Raw genomic sequence first — 22,772 nt, 5'->3', positions numbered from 1 at the left:
TTGTGGTAAACAAAGGTATTTAAGTATGTTGTTTTAAAATGTGCCAATGATTTATGTTGCGCTAGCTGACCCTGGGGTATGAACGGATGTGTTAGCACGTCTGCCGTGTAAGGGAATCCTGCTAGTTTTGATTACCTTCTGACTAGGTACCTTGCTCGACACATGTCTTTAAATACGCCGCTAACCTGGTTAGCGTATGTTGTGGCTATTTTAAATTAATCACTGCTCAATAGCCCAACACAATTTGTCGGCCGTCAGAAACCGTGTATGTGTTATTTATTCCTTTATTTTAGTCAACCTATAAGCATGCTATTCTTAATTTATTACTCTAGGTAGCCATTAAGTTGCCATTTTTGGGCTGTTTCGATGGAGTGCGGGTCCTTTGAGTATAGATTTGTCAACTTCCAATTTATTTTTTTTCAGCAATTTTTAATTGTGCTTATTCACGTATATATATATATATATATATATATATATATATATATATATATATATATATATATATATACGGGCGGAATCGAAATTTTTTATTACTATTGAGCTGTACTTAATGTGATATCGTGAAGAAAGGAACTTATTGGGGGTTCACTGTCGCCGTAAGGTGCTGTGGACGGTGCACTTTCCTGTAATTCATTTTAATGTTCTAGTCAATGTGTAAACTTGCTAATTATTTTCTCTTTACATGGAGTGTGCCTGCCTTGATGTTATAAGTGACTGTTTCATAACCAGTTCTTTAACCCTGTAAGTAGGCTGTTTAAGTTTTTATATTGGTAACGCCACGTAGCGCTCTGTATGAAAATCACTGGCTGTGCTGTGTGCAGTCTGTGGCTGGTTTGCATTGTTGTAATATTCGCTATTGTAGTGTTGGGCAGCTGGATGTGAACAGCGCGTAGCGTTGTGCAGTTGGAGGTGAGCCGCCATCAGTGGTGGATGTGGGGAGAGAAATGGCGGAGTTTTGAAATATGTAAGACTGGATGTCATGAACTGCTATATATATTATGGCTGGTTAGCATTGTTGTAATACTCGCTATTGTAGTGTTGGGCAGTTGGAGGTGAGCCGCCAGCAGTGGTGGATGTGGGGAGAGAGATGGCGGAGTTTTGAAATATGTAAGACTGGATGTCATGAACTGCTATATATATTATGGCTGGTTAGCATTGTTGTAATACTCGCTATTGTAGTGTTGGGCAGTTGGAGGTGAGCCGCCAGCAGTGGTGGATGTGGGGAGAGAGATGGCGGAGTTTTGAGAACGGATGATCTGGACGCGTGTCCATCAGAGACAGTAAATTTGTAAGACTGGATGTCATGAACTGATATATATATAAGTTCATGACATCCAGTCTTACAAAGTCTATGACAGTGTATATATATATATATATATATCAGTTCATGACATCCAGTCTTACAAAGTCTATGACAGTGTATATATATATATATATATCAGTTCATGACATCCAGTCTTACAAATTTACTGTCTCTGATGGACACGCTAAGGTAAATACATTGTTTGTTCTTTATCAAAATCTTTCATTTGCTAACTATGCCTATCAGTAGTCAGTGCCTTCAGTAGTTAGAATCTTTTATTTAGCTGGCAGTATTGGCGCTCGCTGTATTGCAGTAGTTTGAGTAACGAAGATTTTTGTGAGGTAAGTGATTCATGAAAGGTATAGGTTATTGTTAGTCAGGGCCATTCTTTTGTGGGGATTATTAAAAGTCAGATTGCGTTGCGCTAAAAATATTGTGTGTCAGTTTAAGCACAGTCATTTATAATTTTTCTAAGGGGACAGTTCAACAAGACTACGTGAATATTTATATTTATGGGAGAACTTAAGGTGTGTCCCCCTGTTGAACTTTAACTAAAGTGCAGAAAACTGAATCAGGTGTTTTTTATTCTTCTAGTGCTATTACGAGGGCTTACGTTTTGGAATTAAAAATAAAGTATTGGAATTTTTTTTATTATATGCAGATGAAAGCCACACTTAAATACTACTTTTCTACATAGTTGCCATTTAAATTAAGGCACTTATCGTAGCGATGGACGAGCTCGGAAATTCCTTCGTCGTAAAATTCGGCCGCCTGCGCCTTCAACCACGTGGTTACCTCTTCTTGAAGCTGTGCGTCGTCATCAAAACGCTGCATAGCCAACCACTTCTTCATTGCTGGTAATAAGTGGAAGTCGCTCGGTGCCAGGTCTGGACTGTACGGCGGATGAGGAAACAACTCCCACTTAAAAGATTCGAGAACTTCACGAGTGGTATTTGCCGTGTGGGCCCGGGCGATGTCGTGAATCAGCAAGATCTTTGAGCCCAACTTTCCCCTGCGCTTGTTTTGTACTGCTCTTCTGAGGTTGTGCAGAGTTTGGCAATACCTTTGAGAGTTTATTGTAGTGCCTCTTTCCAGGAAATCCACAAAAATCACACCTTTTCTGTCCCAAAAGAAGAGGTAACCACGTGGTCGAAGGCGCAGGCGGCCGAATTTTACGACGAAGGAATTTCCAAGCTCGTCCATCGCTACGATAAGTGCCTTAATTTAAATGGCAACTATGTAGAAAAGTAGTATTTAAGTGTGGCTTTCATCTGTATATAATAAAAAAATTCCAATACTTTATTTATTTTTAATTCCAAAACGTAATGTACTTTGCGGATAGCCCTCGTATCTGTCAAGTATAGCACCCGAAATTTTCTTGGCCTGTTATCAAGCGTTAAAAATGGTTCAAATGGCTCTGAACACTATGGGACTCAACTGCTGAGGTCATTAGTCCCCTAGAACTTCGAACTAGTTAAACCTAACTAACCTAAGGACACCACAAACATCCATGCCCGAGGCAGGATTCGAACCTGCGACCGTAGCGGTCTTGCGGTTCCAGACTGCAGCGCCTTTAACCGCACGGCCACTTCGGCCGGCTATCAAGCGTTACAATAAATGAAAATTGCAGTGGAGCGTTGCGCTATTTCAATTGTTCCCGTGATTTCCTATCCCCGCATTGGTTAATCTAAACTCATAATATTTAAATGTTTAAATATTGCAGGGAGGTGCGTGTGTCCCACCACCCCTGGCTGGTGTCGCAGTTTCAATGGTCAGCAGGGTAGACTCACCGTGGCCGGCAGCGGCGGGGGCGGCGAGGGCGGCTCCCCGGCGTCCGGCTCCCCGGGGGCGGCCCTCCCGGCGGCCCTCAGGCTGAGGGCGGCGTGTCCGGCGCCGCCCACCAGCTGCCACGTGCCGCGGCCCACGCCCGCCCTCTCCAGGGCCTTCCCAGACTCCTCGCCCTCCGAGGCGCTCGACGACGAGGACGAGGACGACGACGACTGCTTGTCTTTTTTCTCTTTCCTCTCCTTCTTCTTCTCTTTCTTCTGGTCCGCCTCTTTGGCCTTCTCTCTGTCTTCTTTGGCCACAGGCGGCTTCGGCGGAAGTGGAGGAGGCTGCAAAGATAACAACATTGACACTGAGGTGACAGAAGTCATTTGATAGCGGTATGCTCATATGCAGAGGGTGGTAGTATTACGTACAAGGGCAGTGCACTGGCGAAGCTGTAACTTGTACTTAACTGCATGAAGAATGTAGGTATCACATCAGCCTTAAATACATATATTTCAGCGTAACATTTGGAATTGAATGGTTTAGAAAATTCAGGATGGTTTATGGATAAACTGACATCAACAGATGAATAGAAACCATTTAGTGCATGCATTCCTCTCAATATACAGATGGGTTATTTGGAAGATCTGAAATGCATTATAGTGAATTTAAAGGAAGAACTCATTTTAGTATCAAGTGGGATTGGGAGCAATGCATACATCCAGGGAGACACCAATCCTTAAGAGAACAAGATTCTGCTTGACAAATTAATTTGAAAAATGCCCCATAGCTCTGTAATCGATGAGGAATGCTTGCAACTTCCGAAAATACTTGATATTGGCATTCAGTTGCCTCTAAATTTCAGATCATGGGATCTATCTGAATATCCTCTATTTCTGAATGCGTATTGACAGCTGGTATTTAATTGCCTCTAAATTTCAGATCATGGGAGCTATTTGAATGTACTCTACTTCTGAATACATATTGACGAACGTGTAGTAAAACGTCAGTTCAATTAGAAACACTTCAAGTTACCACACTCGTACTTCAAACCAATAACAATGCAAATATGAACCATGATTTGGCTGAATTTGATAACTTCATTTTAACAGATTCAAAAGTTTGTTAATTCAGAGCTCTACCCTTATGGCAATTTGCAACAGGATTTGCCGAATAATGTCTACACCATGCTGTTTGATATTCATGCAAGGATCTGTCCAACGTACTATGTGGGTGTAGAGAATGATGGTGTCTGCTCAGTCCAAAGGAATTTAATAAATTAGCTTCAACCGTAGTTATAGATTGTTCAAAACAGAATAAAAGTGTGAAGACTGGACTGATTGATGTCCTTATTCAGTTCGAAGCCTCTGAAAAGTTCTCAGCAAACGTACCAGCACTCTAATTAATACTCCACAATCACTTAATTAACTACTGTCCACATACAGGAATTCTGCAAAGCCTTGTAAAAACTGGTAAGTGCCATATCAAATCCTAACCATTCCACTGTGGCATCTCAAAATGCGAACATCCTAACTGGTGTACAAAGCTTCCTTGATGAATATGGCCAGTTTGTATTTAAGGATGTCACTTTCATCATTTTCCCAAACGAGGGTCACATTAGCAGGATCTTATCAACAATTATCATTTAGAGAATACATTTCAGAGACGTGAAATATATCATGAGACATAAAGGTGCTTTAGGGTTAAGTCAAAATTGCACAAGGACAGTCAGACAGGCATCACTTCGAATTTTTGATCGTATTGACTCAATCGCTTAGTGTCGAACCGATATGGATACATGATATTTATCAGAATTTCGGAGTTACAAATCTAGAAATATATGAGTGTCCTCCGCTATACCTCCTCAGGACGAAGATGAAGAAGAATTGGTTTGTACATGCATTAGATAATGTAACACTCCATTAAGTTGGGTGAAAAATAAGTGCCTTACCTTAGAACAATTTCTTGTCTTATTATTTCACCCATGGCGTCCCCCTAGCAGTCCCCACCACAGCCACAGGAACAGCATCATATATCTCCAACCCTGATGAAAGCTGCATCCCTACTCATGGATTTCACCCCCTCCCAATGCTCCCCCAACTGAGACAATATAAAGTGGGCTGGCAGCCCCATTTTACTTCATTCCACCTGTAACATTTGTGTTGTCAGCATTAATAGCATCTTCGTCATAATGATGTGCTCCAGCAGTTGCAGTAGCAGTGGTAGTGGCAACAAACGATAGCATCTCTAATAGGAGGATGATACTATGCCATGGCTCCTTTAATGTAACGCACTTCAGAGGAAGACTTACGGGTTACTTTTTTTAGTTTAAATATGTGTGTGTGTGTGTGTGTGTGTGTGCACGTGTGTGTGTGCACGTGTGTGTGTGCACGTGTGTGTGTGCACGTGTGTGTGTGTGTCTGTGGGTGCGCATTTTCACGTTCTACTTAATGAGCGCTGTTTTTAAGATTGTTGAATGGTGATGATGGTATACCAAGGCAGTTTTTGGCTTTCTACATCTATATCTACATGATTACTCTGCAATTCACCTTTAAGTGCTTGGCAGAGGGTTCATCGAACCACAATCATACTACCTCCATTCCATTCCACTCCCGAACAGCGCGCAGGAAAAACGAACACCTAAACCTTTCTGTTCGAGCTCTGATATCTCTTATTTTATTTTGATGATCATTCCTACCTATGTAGGTTGGGCTCAACAAAATATTTTCACATTCAGAAGAGAAAGTTGGTGACTGAAATTTCGCAAATAGATCTCGCCGCGACGAAAAACGTCTTTGCTTTAATGACATCCATCCCAACTCGCGTATCATATCTGCCACACTCTCTCCCGTATTACGTGATAATACAAAACGAGTTGCCCTTTTTTGGACCCTTTCGATGTCGTCCGTCAATCCCACCTAGTAAGGACCCCACACCGCGCAGCAATATTCTAACAGAGGACGAACGAATGTAGTGTAAGCTTTCTCTTTAGTGGACTTATTGCATCTTCCAAGTGTCCTGCCAATGAAACGCAACCTTTGGCTCGCCTTCCCCACAATATTATCTATGTGGTCTTTCCAACTGAAGTTGTTCGTAATTTTTACACCCAGGTACTTAGTTGAGTTGAAAGCCTCGAGAATTGTACTATTTATCGAGTAATCGAATTCCAACGGATTTCTTTTGGAACTCATGTGGATCACCTCACACTTTTCGTTATTTAGCGTCAACTGCCACCTGCCACACCACACAGCAATCTTTTCCAAATCGCTTTGCAACTGATACTGGTCTTCGGATGACCTTACTAGACGGTAAACTACAGCATCATCTGCGAACAACCAAAGAGAACTGCTCAGATTGTCACCCAGGTCATTTATATAGATCAGGAACAGCAGAGGTCCCAGGACGCTTCCCTGGGGAACACCTGACATCACTTCAGTTTTACTCGATGATTTGCCGTCTATTACTACGAACTGCGACCTTCTTGACAGGAAATCACGAATCCAGTTGCACAACTGAGACGATACCCCATAGGCCCGCAGCTTGGTTAGAAGTCGCTTGTGAGGAACGGAGTCAAAAGCTTTCCGGAAATCTAGAAATACGTAATCAACTTGAGATCCCCTGTCGATAGCGGCCATTACTTCGTGCGAATAAAGAGCTAGCTGCGTTGCACAAGAACGATGTTTTCTGAAACCATGCTGATTACGTATCAATAGATCGTTCCCTTCGAGGTGATTCATAATGTTTGAATACAGTATGTGCTCCAAAACCGTACTGCAAACCGACGTCAATGATATAGGTCTGTAGTTCGATGGATTACTCCTACTACCCTTCTTAAACACTGGTGCGACCTGCGCAATTTTCCAATCTGTAGGTACAGATCTATCGGTGAGCGAGCGGTTGTATATGATTGGTAAGTAGGGAGCTATTGTGTCAGCGTAATCTGAAAGGAACCTAATCGGTATACAATCTGGACCTGAAGACTTGCCAGTATCAAGCGATTTGAGTTGCTTCGCAATCCCTATGGTATCTACTTCTAAGAAACTCATGCTAGCAGCTGTTCGTGTTTCAAATTCTGGAATATTCCATTCGTCTTCCCTGGTGAAGGCTTTGCTAGCATTAGAGAGATAGTCCCTTGATGTGAATTCACATGTTGGTCACATCATCTCAGGACCCTGATGGTGATGATGGTAAGTAACTTAGCTATTTATATGTGTATGTCCATGTATGTTTAACAAGTACCATTGTTTTCTTCTAGTAAACTGAGTGCCCTCAATGAAGGACAGACAGTGTAATACATTATGGGCCACTGCATTCATGGTTAGTCAGCTTACACATTCACAGAGTTCGATGTTAGATGATGAATTCAATCAGAGATTGCTGCCTCCTGCCTCTGACAATTTGCATGTGAATGCTAGAAGAGAAGCTCGAGGGGGGATACACACCCAAGAGGCATTCAGCAAAGGCTGAGCTTTTATGTTTTGCATATGTATGTCTCTCTCTCTCTCTCTCTCTCTCTCTCTCTCTCTCTCACGCTCTCACTATACAGATATGTTTGTGTGGGTGTCTCGCTCTCACTACATGTGTGTGTGTGTGTCTGTGTGTAAATTTTCGATACTTGTAGACTCTTATACACACACACACACACACACACACACACACACACACACACAAACTTTCGAACACGCACACATATGTGTGTAAAATTTCGATACTCGTAGACTAACGCTGTTTTTTCACAAATGTTGACTGGTTTGGACCTACCATCCCCTTGGATGGCATCGTCTGCACACACAGCCGGGCCTTGGCGATTGGCAGTGCAGACTTCGCCGCCCGCACTGGTGGCTTTCGCACCGCCGGCTTCACCTGCATCTGCGCCAGTGGCTGCGAAACAGTCCGCGCCCGGGTCTTCACGACCGGTGGCGCCCGCACAGACTGCATTGCCAGAGATTGGCTCCGCACTCTCTCTTGCGGCAGCATCGTCACCTGCGCCATCAGTGTCTGTGTCACCATCGACCGCACACAGGCCAACATGAGCATCATCAGTGTCTGGGCCATCGACATCTGCAAGGGGATTCTGTAGGCCAGCAGCAGCCTCTCTGGCCATCTGTTAGTGATGATGAGGGTCAGATAGGTGGCATGCTAGTTCGAGGTGCACTTTGGGGCAGGATATCGTTTGCTCACATTGATAACACTGTCCGACATCATCCCGTCTCCGACCATCCTGATTTAGGTTTTCCGTGATTTCCCTAAATCGTTTCAGGCAAATGCCGGGATGGTTCCTTTGAAAGGGCACGGCCGATTTCCTTCCCCATCCTTCCCTAACCCGAGCTTGCGCTCCGTCTCTAATGACCTCGTTGTCGACGGGACGTTAAACACTAACCACCACCACCACTGTCCCACATCGTGATCTGATTCTTTTTCTAAATGTGTGCCCATCTGTTTCGGAAAGGGAACTATCCAAGACCCTAAATGATCCATAGTATCCTGCCAGTAAGTCTAGTGCTGTGCTATGCAGCGAGTTTGTTGTCCCATTGAAGGCATCTCCAAAAGCTCAATTGTACCCATTGGAGTGATATTGTGGGACACCGCAATATAATTGGAATAAAGGGCGTCAATAATGTCCAAAATAACGGCTATTGTTATGCATGTTCACATTTGGGTTGAGAGAGAGAAATTATGATACAAGCAAATAACACATTGATAATATTTGAAGGTGTTAAAAACATGATGGAATTGAATTCCCCGTCAGAGTCTACAATGTTTCTGATTTTGAGGGGTAGAATCGCCATATATCTATATTTACGACATACACTGCTGGCCACCGTAAATGCAACACCAAGAAAGACAAGAGGTAGCACAACAAGATTTATTTTGTAGATAACATGTTGACCAAGTATCAAATGATTACGTTTACAGACGTCTGTGACATGTGGTTCCTGCCAGAATCAGTAGCCAGAGTAGCCGCCATTGTTGGAGATCACCGCTGCCACACGTCTCGGCATTGAGTCAAAGAGACGTTGGATGTGTTCCTGGGGTACAGCAGCCCAAGCAGGTTCCACACGTTGCCAAAGATCATCTGGTGTGGCAGCTGGGGATGTAATCTGGGTCACTCGTTGAGCAACCGTGGACCACATGTTTTCTATCGGCGAAAGATCCGGAGAGCGAGCCGGCCAGGGAAGCAGTGCATTCTAGTTATTGACGAAGAACCTTTGGACAATGCGTACCACGTGTGGTCGCGCATTATCCAGTTGAAATATGGCTGTGGCCGAGCCCTGAAGGTAAGGAAGGACAACTGGCTCCAGCACCTCGGATATGTAGCGCGGGCTATTTAAAGTACCGGCAATGCGTACTAGAGGCGTGCGAGAGTAATATCCAATACCGCCCCATACCATAATACCCGGTGCAAGACCAGTGTGGCGGTGCATGATGCAGCTGTCCAGCATCCTCTCTCCACGGTGTCTCCACACTCGAATCCGACCATCGTGGTGCTGCAGACAGAAGCGTGCCTCGTCAGTAAAGACAACGTCATTCCATTCTGCCGTCCACATCCGTCTGTCATCACACCATTGGCGACGGCCACGTCTGTGGTTCTGCGTCAATGGTAGACGAAGCAATGGACGTCTTGCGGACAGACCACTCTGCTGTAAACGGCGTCGAATGGTACGCGCAGACACTGGATGATGCGTTACAGACGCAAAGTGCTGTGCTATGGTTCGGGATGTCACTGAGCGATCCGTCACTGCCATGCGCACAATTTGCCTATCAGCACGTGCAGTGGTGCACCGAGGTGAATGCGATCGACCACGTCGGTCCGTCGTACCCTCCTGCATCCAACGGTCACATATCCGCATTACAGTTGTTTGGTTTCGTCCAACACGACTAGCGATTTCTCTGTACGATAATCCACAATCTCGGTAAGCCACTATCCTTCCTCTGTCGAACTCGGATACTTGATCAAAAGATGTTCGCTGTTGTCTACGAGGCATAACTGATCGTCTTGTGAAACAACCACAAGGTAAACACACGTGCTGAACGTACACTCGTCGAAATCGCCAAGCCTTAAATGGCGATATGAGGTGGCGCCACAGGCGCGCGTGATGTGCGTCTGCGCTGAAATTCTAATCAGTTGCATATCTCATTGCTGCAAACCCATGGTGTAAATTTCACTTGATTCGGATGCTTCCTTCAGGGTGTTGCATTTACGGTGGCCAGCAGTGTAGATGACTGCAAGTCAGATGGGCATGATGGGGGAATAACATTAAGCATAAATTTGTTGGACTCCTTCACTTATCGTCATTCACTGGTAGATACATGAAGAGTTGTTATTAATCTATGAGAGTGGTGAACAACACTATTGCTGGATGAAAAACATGTCCCACCCAATTTCCTTGAAATTGTTTCAAAATATGGTGGATGACATATTTTTCCTAGGTGCGATTAGTAGAGCATCTGGTGGGTTGCTCTATATATGATCTGGTATGTGATGAGATGCCTACTGGGGCGAGTAAGTTTTAAAGTTTAAGAATGTTCTCTACAAGAGGCATGTAGCCTTTTAGGTATACTTCAAGTTCTAACGCCTTCTCACTCAAGTGGAACACTGTCGGGGCAACACCATTGCCTCACATACTAGCCTCACAGAATGGCACATACCATTTGTATCAGCGTATTAGGTTGTACGTGCATACAACTTAAGTCATAACTATTTTGAATCAAACATCAGAGAAGATCCTGTGAGATGGTTGCTCTCTGAGCTTGAAGCACTAGCAAAGAAAGTTAGTGTGAATTATCACATGTACGTTTCTTTGAAGAACAGACAGGAAAATGGATCACTCGATGACAATGGAAGTGACAGCTGTATTTGTGGGCAGCCATTAGTTGATGAAGCTGAAATATCACGTAGGGATTAGTGCCATCTACGGGACAAATTCTGCGTGCTGCACACAATTCATGCAACATGAATTATAAACTACCATTCCACATGCCTGTATTGTTTTACAATTTAAGCAGATAAGATACTTTCCTCCCTGTTGAGCACTTGGGTAAGATCGGTGTGTGCAATCATCAGGTTAGTTTCATACCTGACAGCACAGAGAAATGTATTTCATTTTTAGAGATAATCACCAAGGATACTGCATTGCATTTGCTGGACTCACTAGGATTCAGACAGGTAACGTTTCAAAAACTTACTGAAACCATGCATCAGGAACGTATTACTCTGACTCGAGTAGCACATCCTTATGACGGTAAGTTGCTGCTTAAAACCGAAGGGAGTCTTCCCATAAAAGTACATGGATATGATGGAGAAACTCAACTAAACCGCATCACCTGACATAACCACATTCTCCAATAAACTCGCAGACAATGCTATAACTGACGCAGAGTATGGGAACATGGTAAATTTTTTGCAAGAGTTTAACACCTCTAACTTAGGGGACTATGGAAGTCATATGGACACAGATGCATGCTTACTTGCAGACATTTTTGAACAATACCAGATGTATGCATGGAAACATACTTGCTGGACCCTGCATTCTGTACACTGCACTGCTATCAAGCTCACACATGTCAACATTGAACTTTTAATCAATGATGCCATGCAGGTGTTTATGAATGCGGCATCTGTGGGGGACTTTGCAAAGGTTTTCATATGCACACCATGGGAAATAAACCATTTATGCAAGAAATATTCAGTGCATTCGGCGATTTAGGTACATTATGTATTTAGATGTAAACAACTTATGCAGTCATACCATGTAACAATCTCTGTCCATTGGGAGGTCTCCTTGGCTATAAAGTGAAGAAATCACTGGATTTGGTAACTTCTCATCTCTGGTAGTAGATTCTGAAACTTTTTTTTGAAGTAGCCTTTGTGTATCCTAATAGATTGCGTGACACGCACAGCGATTTCCGTTATGTTCAGAGCACTGATTTCCATGAAACGGTTTCCATCCACACTGGACTCGCATTCGGAAGGACGACAGCTCAAAGCAGTGTCTGGTCATCCTGATTTAGGTTTTCCATGATTTCCCTAGATCACTCTGGGCAAATGCTTGGATGTTTTCTATGAAAGGGCACTGCCGATTTCCTCCCCATCCTTGACCCCATCTGACCTTGCACTCCATCTCTAATCACCTCTACGTCGATGGGACGTTGACAATGGTGTTGACAATGCTGGAGGGAAAAACAAGGAATTATCGAAACCTCCAGTGACGTATCGAGCTTGGGTTGGAACTGTAGAGTCACACAAGCTACTTCCTTCAAGCAACAGCCAGGTTCAAGGAATACATTGATGTAAATACAGAAAGGAGGATTTCTGCGCTGTCTGATTTTGAAAATGTTTTTATAAGTTAATGAATAATGCAGTTTTTGGTAAAACTATGCAAAATGTTAGAAACCACCGTAAGATACTCTTGTTCGTTTTTTGGGATGGCGTTGTGATGCAAAAATGTATATCATCAGGTCAAATTTTAAGTGAACCACTATCTTTAATGAACTCGTGGTTCTGGACACAAAGTTTTTGTAGGTATGTGTATATTATACGTATTTAAACTCGACTTGTACTAGTTGCATTATACATCTGCAAAAACCCATTCTGCTAAAGCAAAATCACTTTACATGGATACAAACAGCTGCATATGAAACAAAAAGATGCCACCCTAATGCCTTTGACACATCTGGACATGGTTCTGATAATCTTTATGGCTCCTGAAGAGGGGTAGCTACCTATTCAGTGGTTGCAGAGGTAACAGTCAGGATGACTGACTGATCTGGCCTTGTGACATCAACCACAATGGGCTTGCTGTGCTGGTACGGTGAATGGCTGAAAGCAAAGCGAAACTACAGCCATAATTTTTCCTGGAGGCATGTGGCTCTACTGAATGGTAAATGATGATGGCATCCTCTTGGGTAAAATGGCACCCATTCGGATCTCTGGGTGGGGACTACTCAGGAAGACGTCGTTATCAGGAGAAACAAAACTGGCGTTCTATGGATTGGAGTATGAAATTTAAAGATCCCTTAATCACTCAGGTAGACTAGAAAATTTAAAAAGTAAATTCGATAGGCTCAACTTATATATAGAGGGAATCAGTGAAGTCTGGTGGCAGGAGGAACATTACTACTGGTCAGACGAATACAGGGTTATAGATACAAAATTAAATAGGGACAATGCAGAAGTAGGTTTAACAATGGATAAGAAAATAGGAATGCGGGTAAGCTATTATGAACAGCATCATGAATACATTATTGTAGCCAAGATAGACGCAAAGCTCACACTCACCAGTGTAGAACAAGCTTATATCCCAAGTAACTCCGCAGATGATGAAGAGACTGAAGAAATGTATGTTGAGATAAAAAAATATTCAGATAGTTAAGGGAGGCAAAATAAAATAGTGAAGTGTGACAGGAATTCCACATGAGGGAAAGGAAGGAAAAATAGTAGGTGAAATTGGCCTGGGGGAAAGGAATGAGAGAAGGAGTTGCCAGGTACAATTTTGTACAGAGCAGAATTTAATCATCATTAACATTTGGTTTAAGAATCATGAAAGAAGGTTGTACCTGTGGAAGAGACCTGGAGACACTGGAAGGCTTCAGTTGATTGTATAATGGTGAGTCAGAGTTTTCAGAGCCAGATTTGAAATTTTAAAAGATTCCAGGGGCAGATGTGGACTAACCTCCCGATGAGGAGATTGGGAACCACGGACAGTGACTGAGACGCCAGCACCGTGTGTTTGGACTCACCTGCTGTGGCCTCTGTGGGGTGGCTGGCTGGGCTGCCGGGGCGTCTTCGTGGGCCGCAGCGGCTGGGCTGTCCTGGACGAGCGCCCAGGACTCGGCGCGTTCGGTGCCCTCCAGGGAGGACTCCAGTTGGGAGTGGGGGCGGCGCCGCCCCCGCTGGGAGCCCCGCAGCGACAGCCGGCGCTCCAGCTCCGCCTCCTCCTCCTCCAGCAGCGCCTCCGCCATGTTCTCCGTGGACACGCTCTCCTCGTCCGCGAAGATGTTCTCGATCAGGTTCTTCAGGCGCTGCTTCCGCTCCTGCAGCAAGTACGAGAGCGTGTCTCAGTTTCTGTAACACTGCCGTTGTCTCTACTGCTATGCGCCTAACAATTATGCTATGGTATTCAAAGAAGCAAGTTTCCGCATCGCAGAAAAGGAAACGAAAATGTAGTTATCTGGAAATCTTTATTGGAACAGATCCGGTAACTGTCCGGATGTTTCAAATAATACTGAAGTGATGTATTTGCTGTACATCTACAATGACATCTCTAGTCCGCAAGGCTCAAAACAATGTGTATGGAGTAGGTGATGTAGGAAAATGTTATGAGGTCTGTGTTTGACATGGAGGTCATATGACAATAGGATCACTGCATTTTTTTTTAATGCGGGTTATTTCATAAATCGTGCACACAATTTTTTTCTTTAGAAATTTCTTTTTAAATATCTCTTTACTGTCCTTCACCATACTCTCTGCTTCTCTATGACTGAATGCCAACGTCTCGGAAGCTCCATTATTCCATCCACGACACCACTTCTGCTCACCTCTCGAAAGGCTCGAGTAACGGTGGCAGAGAGCTCTTTCAGAGAAAGATAACGACGTCCACCTATAGATGTTGAGGATGTGGCAACAATTCCCATTCGTATTCGCACACTTTTTGGGCTACAACAAGGCCGATATGCGGGCGAACATTGTCGCGGACAATGAGTGGCCCAGCCTCAAACAACAGAGGCCGGGTTGCGTGCATTTTTCTGTGCAGGTGTGGCGTGGAGTTACGATAATACACTGCTGTGATACTTGTTCCACAGGAGATTATATCTGTCAGGATAATATCTTGGTGATTACAAGCAAAAATCGTCATTTACTTGAGCGTTGATTGAGCGTGGCGAAATTCTTTCGACGTGGAAGATTTCAAGCTCTCCACTCACTGGACTATGATTTCGACTCCGGGTCAAAGTCTCTAATCCACGTTTCATCAACAGCGACAATTCGACACAAGAATCCTTGTTTGAGAGAAGTTGCAATGTCCAAGTGTTGCTGCTTCTCGTTAGCAGTCAAACGGTGTGGGACCTGTCTCGCAGAAATTTTTCTCTTATTCAAATCATTCGTCAGAATACGGAATACTGATGCTGGGGGAATTCCCGTGGTTTCAGAGAGTTCCCCACACGTCGCACTGTGATCTTCTTCAAGAGCATCCGCCACAAGTTTCATACTTCCTTCATCTGTTGATACTTTTAGCCTTCCTGTTCTTGGATTGTCCTCTATCCTCATACGACCACCACGAAAACGATTAATCCAACGTGAAATTGTGCTACGATCCACTGTAAACTCACCACAAACTTCACTTAACGCACTGTGGATTTCCGTCGGGTTTTTGCCGCGTAAAGTTTCGATCTTGACGCACGACCTCTGGTCTTCAGCAGTCACAATACCACAGAGCCCCGCGGATCCATTTCTACCTCTCGCCGATTTCATATTAGAGTACACAGCGGAAAAAAAATACCGTTCTTTTTCCTCAACGTCCCAGCTACATCTGACGTAATTTTCATTGTTGTTCCGTCAAACAATCCACAATAATACCAACATCTGTATTATTTATGAAATGTCCCTAGTATTTGTGGTGTGTGAAGTTCAGAACTTAAATATCAATGAACCAAAGCAAATCAATGCAACTATCAAAAATTCTCGAGGAAAATCTACTTTAAACCTTTACGAACATCTTTAAGACACACAAGTAAGGTCAGTTGTTCCATAGTCAACGTGTCTGTCACGTGGGCGTCATGAGTTAGATTCCAGCCCGATTCAAATTATTAAATGTTCTACTAATATTTCTGTGAAGCGTAAAATACATAACGATGAAAAACAATCTGCAGCACATCATGACTAGTAACAGCTGGATCGTTTGTTCAAGTCCCTATATGGTAATTACATATTTCGTCGGGTTTTCTTCGAATACCGACGTCACTTAAATATAAAATTTATCAAATTCATGATAATTAACAAATATCTAATTGTCATTTTTACGAAAAAATATGTCATGTTATTTCTAATTACATATCACATACAAAATCCGGTTTTCATTGCAAAAATAATTTTTTTTATAAAACTTCTGTATAAATAAAAATCAGTTGGCACATGTATGAAAGACCATGACTTGAGAACAGCTCGAACGATTTGGCAAATTTTTTTTTCTGTCCGTAATTGTTAGGACAAGGTTTCTATGAAAGAAAACTTTTAGAAAACCCGCCGGAAGAGTTGGAAATTTGGGTGCTATTGTGAATGTGTGGGTGCTATTCTGTCATTCTGCGGAACGGATTAATCTGAGATGTACCCTTTACCCTGTGGCTCCTGCAAGATGCAATTTCCACCCCCACACTACTACAGAAGTCAGACAGACGCTCCTAACGTTCTAAAGAGAAATTCCTGAAAAACTTTCAGCAGTAAATATCTTCTGGAGTTGTCTGCTGTAAGGAAATGACACAAAAATTTACAAAATTTCTTATGTAACTAGTGAGATACTTGGGTACTGGAGTAGTGCTAGTTAGTGTAAGAAAAACATGAAACTAACGAAAATTATTATTTATTTTGCAAAAATTCTGAGAAATCACAATGGCACTTTTAGTTATAAGTTGAACAAGTTATATCCTGGTTCTTTTCGGAATGTGAAGTTACCTTTTAAGGATAGGATTCGCTAATGAAATTTCTATACAAAGTTTAAGATTGTTATTGACTTGGCAGAATGGCTGAGAGCCGCGCCTACTCAACTTGAATAATTATCCTTTCGAATGTCGTTAGGTACGGTCGAGGCTGTCGTGTGTGAAATGCAGTGAAGTGTACTGTTGTGGAGGAAATATGGGGCTCGCAATAGCTGTAGCGCACAATACCGTAAGCTGCGATGACTGCTGTCTGCGCCGCTCGCTGCTGACAAATAAGATAACTCTCGTTCTATCTGGATTGACCTTTGCCAATCAAACTCTCCCTACACCTTGATGAATGTCCATTCACACTTCACTATAAGTGTGGCGACCAACACAGTGAACAACGCTTAATTGCAAGGACTCAAAATAGAGTTGCACTCTGATTCGCTCTCGACAGAGGTGCTCTCCCAGTGAAGTACTGGGGAGAGACTTGTTCCTCGCTCTCTGAGTTCACATACGAGCGCAAACGCTCTCGTTACGTGTTCTCGCTCCAAGAGCGACAACGAAATGGCCCCTCTCCATGCCAGACGTGAAGGGGTATATCTTTCGGTCTCTTCCATTACTCCTTCAGCTCAAGGCATCAGGAATATTGTCTGCCAATCAGCATTGCTCTTCTAAAATGGGAGAATGACGTTTCATTTAAGGCGACCAATCCAGAAATCTAGCATCGGCGTTTGGCGTTTCCTGTCTCTCTGTGAAAACCTCTGAAACCATATGCTATGTTTGTAAAGAATGCGTAGGCTGGGCGCTCCGACACAATGTAGCGGAATTTGCTTTTAAGCCGAACACGGGGTCGTTCTCCCCTTTCACTTGGGCAAACGATGTCCGCTCCACGGGCAGTCGCCGTCTGACGTAGATAGGCTGAGGCGTCCTCTGAAGGGACCGGCCTCTCGGCGTGCGGTCCGCCTCTCCCGAACTAAAAGCTCTTGTGACCGTCATGTCTGGAATGTGTGTGTGTACGCCAGCCTCGAGTCTCTCAACCCCGGTGCGCACTTGTTGTTTGCGTATCGTTTACATGAATTAATACAACATTGACTTTATCTTATCGAGTTTAGGTTCGAAAGAAGCGTCTTGATGTGCGGAATATGATTGTGAGGGCGGAATATGTAAGCAATGAAGGTCAGGAGACCACGATGTCTTACACTATTTTTGGACGAAAATCTCAACGAAAGAAATGTGATGTTCAGTTTGACAGTTCTGCTGCCACACGTTTTCATAACAAAAACTAATTCCACATTCGGCATTGATATTTTGCAAAAAAAGGATACGGTTTAAAGCCATATTTCAGTATGTTGTCGGTGGTGATCGTATCTTTGGTGTTTTGCAAAGATTGAATTGATGTCAGTTCGTGGTAATTCTGTGTGTTGCAAACATTCTATTGATTTCGATTCGTGGTTTGTTTCTTTGGATAAAAATGCCAGCTGTGAGTCGTCGAAATATCGGTTGGCGGGCGCGCAACGCAAGACAACTACGTGATGGTCGAGTCAGTGACGCAAAAGAAAAGCACAGACAGCGTTTGGAGGCAAATCGAATAAGAATTTCTCAAGCACGATCCATCGTGACTCCGGTACATTGAATTCCAGTATATTTAATTTCAATAAATTCATGATCATACTGATATTTTTTATTTCAATTCATTCAAATTCAAGGGAAGATTCGGTTGGGTGAGTATCTTCTCAACGAAATTTTCAACGGAAAACAGGAATGTTGTATTTATGGGTAACGTTGTAATCATACTTGTTCAAAAATGTTCAAATGTGTGTGATTTCCTAAGGGACCAAACTGCTGAGGTCATCGGTTTCTAGACTTATACACTACTTAAACTAACTTATGCTAAGAGCAACACATCCACCGATTCCCGAGGGAGGACTCGAACCTCTGGCGGGAGGGGCCGCGCAATCCGTCACATGACGCCTCTAACCGCACGGCCACTCCGCGCGACCCTACTTGTTCATAGATTAAAGATGCTGATAATGGTGATGATTTATAGTGGAGGGCATTAAAGAGCAAGGTCATCAGCGCCCTTGTATTTTTGATATACCGATGAACATTGTGAAAGTCTATGGAAAAAGATAAAAGAAAGCGGGAAATCAAGTATCATCGCCCCACAAGAGTCACACGGCAACCCTAATAAGGTGAGCTTCAGAAAAGCTGGTACTAAAATCCCAACGAAACACAGCAGAATAACTAGATAAAATCATAGACAAAATACCTATAATGACACGGTTAAAAAAGGGATAGATACCTGTGGCTGCATGACTGCTTATAAGTAATAAGTCACCCAGCCACTCTGTGACACGTTAAGATCTCACACCTAGTATTTTGGGTACAATTCTGGACACCACACAAGATATTAATACACGAACTCTGCTGGAAATACCGAACCTGTAAGGAAAGATAGGGATAATAAAAGACAGGCAACAGAAAAAAGGCACAAAAACCTCAAGAAGGGAAATACTAGCGAAGAGAAAAACAGAATGAAGAAGCCTAAGAAGAAAAATGTTGGAAAGATCCCTCCATGCGCATCAGATGCAGACACTGGAGAAGATTACGAAAATAACTTTGATGAATGGGAGAATGGGATGAACATGAATGAGTTGGGTCTGGTGAAATCTGTTACGAAACTAACAAAAATGATGATTGGATTCAGTGTGTTCCCTGTTCAAGATAGTGACGTGAGTGATTTCAACATTTGGTAATACGTGTAACTGGTGGTGAAGGAAAGACAGGCTTATGCTTGAACAAAGCCAACAACTGAAAGGAAAAGCCGATATTCAGTCAAGAGTTATAACAAACTGATGAAACTGTATTGGACTAAAATATTTAATACAGTAATTCTGTATTCATTACAACATATTCAAAATGAAAAATATGAAATTTTCTTGTTCCTTTTCTTCGTGTACAGCCTTTTTCATTTGATACATCTCTTCCAGTACATTGGCCCATCTCATCCATAGATGTATGGGTGAGACGGACCATTCTTGTATATTTTCATTTAGTCATATCTCTTGTATTTTAAGTGACAGTGCGTCAATAATATATTGTGCTTAGCTTTATATGACGCCCTATACGAACTTGCTGCCATAAGTCAAAAATAGCTGAAAAACACACAAATTTTGTGATGAAGAAGAAAAGCGGTTCAACTCTACCGGAACTACCGTAAATCCTTTCCCGTTATTAGAGGAGTTCCATGCGTTGTCCTTGCAATGCGTTGCAATACTGCACTCATCAGAGCAGTGAGTTACGGGTTCCTTCAAGCTGATGAATCTGGACAAACTCAAACAATCCATTGCTTCTGTTCCTGTACCTGCAGGAGTGCTATGCACGTGACTGTTAGGATAATCGAGAACTAAAGAATCGACAGGTTCACCTTGGACCATATTGGCACGTTACTTGCAGTCTTGCTCCAGCAGTAAAACGTGCGAATGACTCATTATGTCTGTACTACACTCCGCAACCACGGGCTACCGGTGGAATTTGAGCTCATGTATGCGAGGAATTAATCGAGAAGTTTATAATAGCTCCCGATGAAATGCGTGGCGGCTTGGGAGGTTACCTCGGAAACGTGTCAATTGTGGATCCATCTTTTCTGGAAAGAGCTTCTGTTATTGTATAACTTCACTCATGTCAGATTTAACTAATAATATTGAGTCTCTCTGTTTACAAGGTGGGCGTTAATAATATCGGACTACCCTACATATCGTATATTGGGTGAACATTAATAAATCAGATAAACTGCAGAGACGGATTCCTGACTGGAAATGAAGGAAAACAGGTCCTATGAACATGTGTCTGGAAATGAACGGTGTACGTGCAACGACAACAGATTAGATTAGGTTAGATTAGATTAATACTAGTTCCATGGATCATGGATACGATATTTCGTAATGATGTGGAACGAGTCAAATTTTCCATTACATGACATAATTAAGTTAATTTAACAACATAATTAAATTATTATAACAGCTTTTTTGTTTTTTATTTTTAAAATTTTTTTTTAATAGTTTTTTCTTTTATTCTTAATTTATATCTAAACATTCCTCTATGGAGTAGAAGGAGTTGTCATTCAGAAACTCTTTTAATTTCTTCTTCAATACTTGTTGGTTATCTGTCAGACTTTTGATACTATTTGGTAAGTGACCAAAGATTTTAGTGGCAGTATAATTCACCCCTTTCTGTGCCAAAGTTAGATTTAATATTGAATAGTGAAGATCATCCTTTCTCCTAGTATTGTAGTTATGCACACTACTATTGCTTTTGAATTGGGTTTGGTTGTTAATAACGAATTTCATAAGAGAGTATATATACAGAGAAGCTACTGTGAATATTCCTAGATCCTTATATAAATGTGTGCAGGATGATCTTGGGTGGACTCCAGCTATTATTCTGATTACACGCTTTTGCGCAATAAATACTTTATTCCTCAGTGATAAATTAGCCCAAAATATGATGCCATATGCAAGCAATGAGTGAAAATAGGCGTAGTAAGCTAATTTACTAAGATGTTTATCACCAAAATTTGCAATGACCCTTATTGCATAAGTAGCTGAACTCAAACGTTTCAGCAGATCATCAATGTGTTTCTTCCAATTTAATCTCTCAAAATGGACAACCTAAAAATTTTTAATATTCTGCCTTAGCTATATGCTTCTGATTAAGGTCTATATTTATTAATGGCGTCATACCATTTACTGTACGGAACTGTATGTACTGTGTCTTATCAAAATTCAGTGAGAGTCCGTTTACAAGGAACCACTTCGTAATTTTCTGAAAGACATTATTGACAATTTCATCAGTTAATTCTTGTTTGTCAGGTGTGATTACTATACTTGTATCATCAGCAAAGGGAACTAACTTTGCCTCTTCATGAATATAGAGTGGCAAGTCATTAATATATATTAAGAACAACAAAGGACCCAAGACCGACCCTTGTGGAACCCCATTCTTGATAGTTCCCCAGTTTGAGGAATGTGCTGATCTTTGCATATTATGAGAACTGCTTATTTCAACTTTCTGCGCTCTTCCAGTTAGGTACGAATTAAACCATTTGTGCACTGTCCCACTTATGCCACAATACTTGAGCTTGTCTAGCAGAATTTCATGATTTACACAATCAAAAGCCTTTGAGAGATCACAAAAAATCCCAATGGGTGGTGTTCGGTTATTCAGATCATTCAAAATTTGATTGGTGAAAGCATATATGTCAACAAATCGTCCTGGAACACAGTACAGGGCTGCATCGCATCCATGTCACAACAAATGTTAAAGTGCCATACATGGGACTGCAGGTGATAGGGGAAGTAGCGGTTGCCGTGCGGGAAACAGATAATCGTACTTTGGATTACACCACGTTGGCGGGCCACTTGCCTGAAGCTTGTACTGGGGTTTGTGTCAATATCCTGTAGATCCCGGTCCTCCAAATCTGGTGTACGCACAGTCCACCGCCTCCCTGCATGTTCATCTGCCTGAAAGGACTCATCATCACACACACGCCCAAAAATGGCCTTAAATATTGTGTGATGCGGTTGGTGTCCATGAGGGTAATTGTTTTGCTATAGCCATGCTGCCTCTCGACCGTTTCCATCTGCTTGACCGTACACAACGGCCATCTCGGCCTTTTCTCGACATGAATACTTGACTATTCTGCTGCTTACAGCACGCTGCGTCAATCACACAGCCTGAAAAACACAGTGAACACACGGCACGTGGTTAGAGGAAGCTTCATTCCTCAGTGCGACCTACCGTGGCGACGATGCATTTCCGGACGCATGTTGATAGGGCCCGGTTTCCGCCATTTCCAGTTCTGTGTGATGGTGAGTCCTTTCAGACAGAGGAATGTGCAGGGAGGCGGCGGACAGTGCGTACACCATATCTAGACGACCGGGTTCTACATGATATTGACACAAACATGCAAGGTGTTCATTATGTAAGAGGTTTACTGTTCACTACCCTACTGGAGCAATCGTAATTTCTATGTATTGCTCACGCGCTGCTTGCGATAGAAAAC

At 42.7% G+C, this 22,772-nt stretch overlaps 1 protein-coding gene across 1 annotated transcript in view; it reads right to left on the bottom strand.

Moving 5' to 3' along the window:
• The window catches only part of LOC126210262 (trichohyalin-like), a 255,624-nt gene that overhangs the window by 14,790 nt on the left and 218,062 nt on the right, over nt 1–22,772 (bottom strand). The window contains exons 15-16 of the mRNA XM_049939452.1: nt 13,814–14,107; nt 3,094–3,417 (exon numbers count right to left, since the gene is read on the bottom strand). Of these exons, the coding sequence (XP_049795409.1) occupies nt 3,094–3,417; nt 13,814–14,107 (618 nt within the window). The remainder of the gene's footprint in view (nt 1–3,093; nt 3,418–13,813; nt 14,108–22,772) is intronic.

This window comes from Schistocerca nitens, chromosome 10 (assembly GCF_023898315.1).
Source record: "Schistocerca nitens isolate TAMUIC-IGC-003100 chromosome 10, iqSchNite1.1, whole genome shotgun sequence".
NCBI lineage: Eukaryota > Metazoa > Arthropoda > Insecta > Orthoptera > Acrididae > Schistocerca > Schistocerca nitens.
Note: the sequence above shows the minus strand (reverse complement) of the source record. Positions and strands in the feature narration are given on the sequence as shown.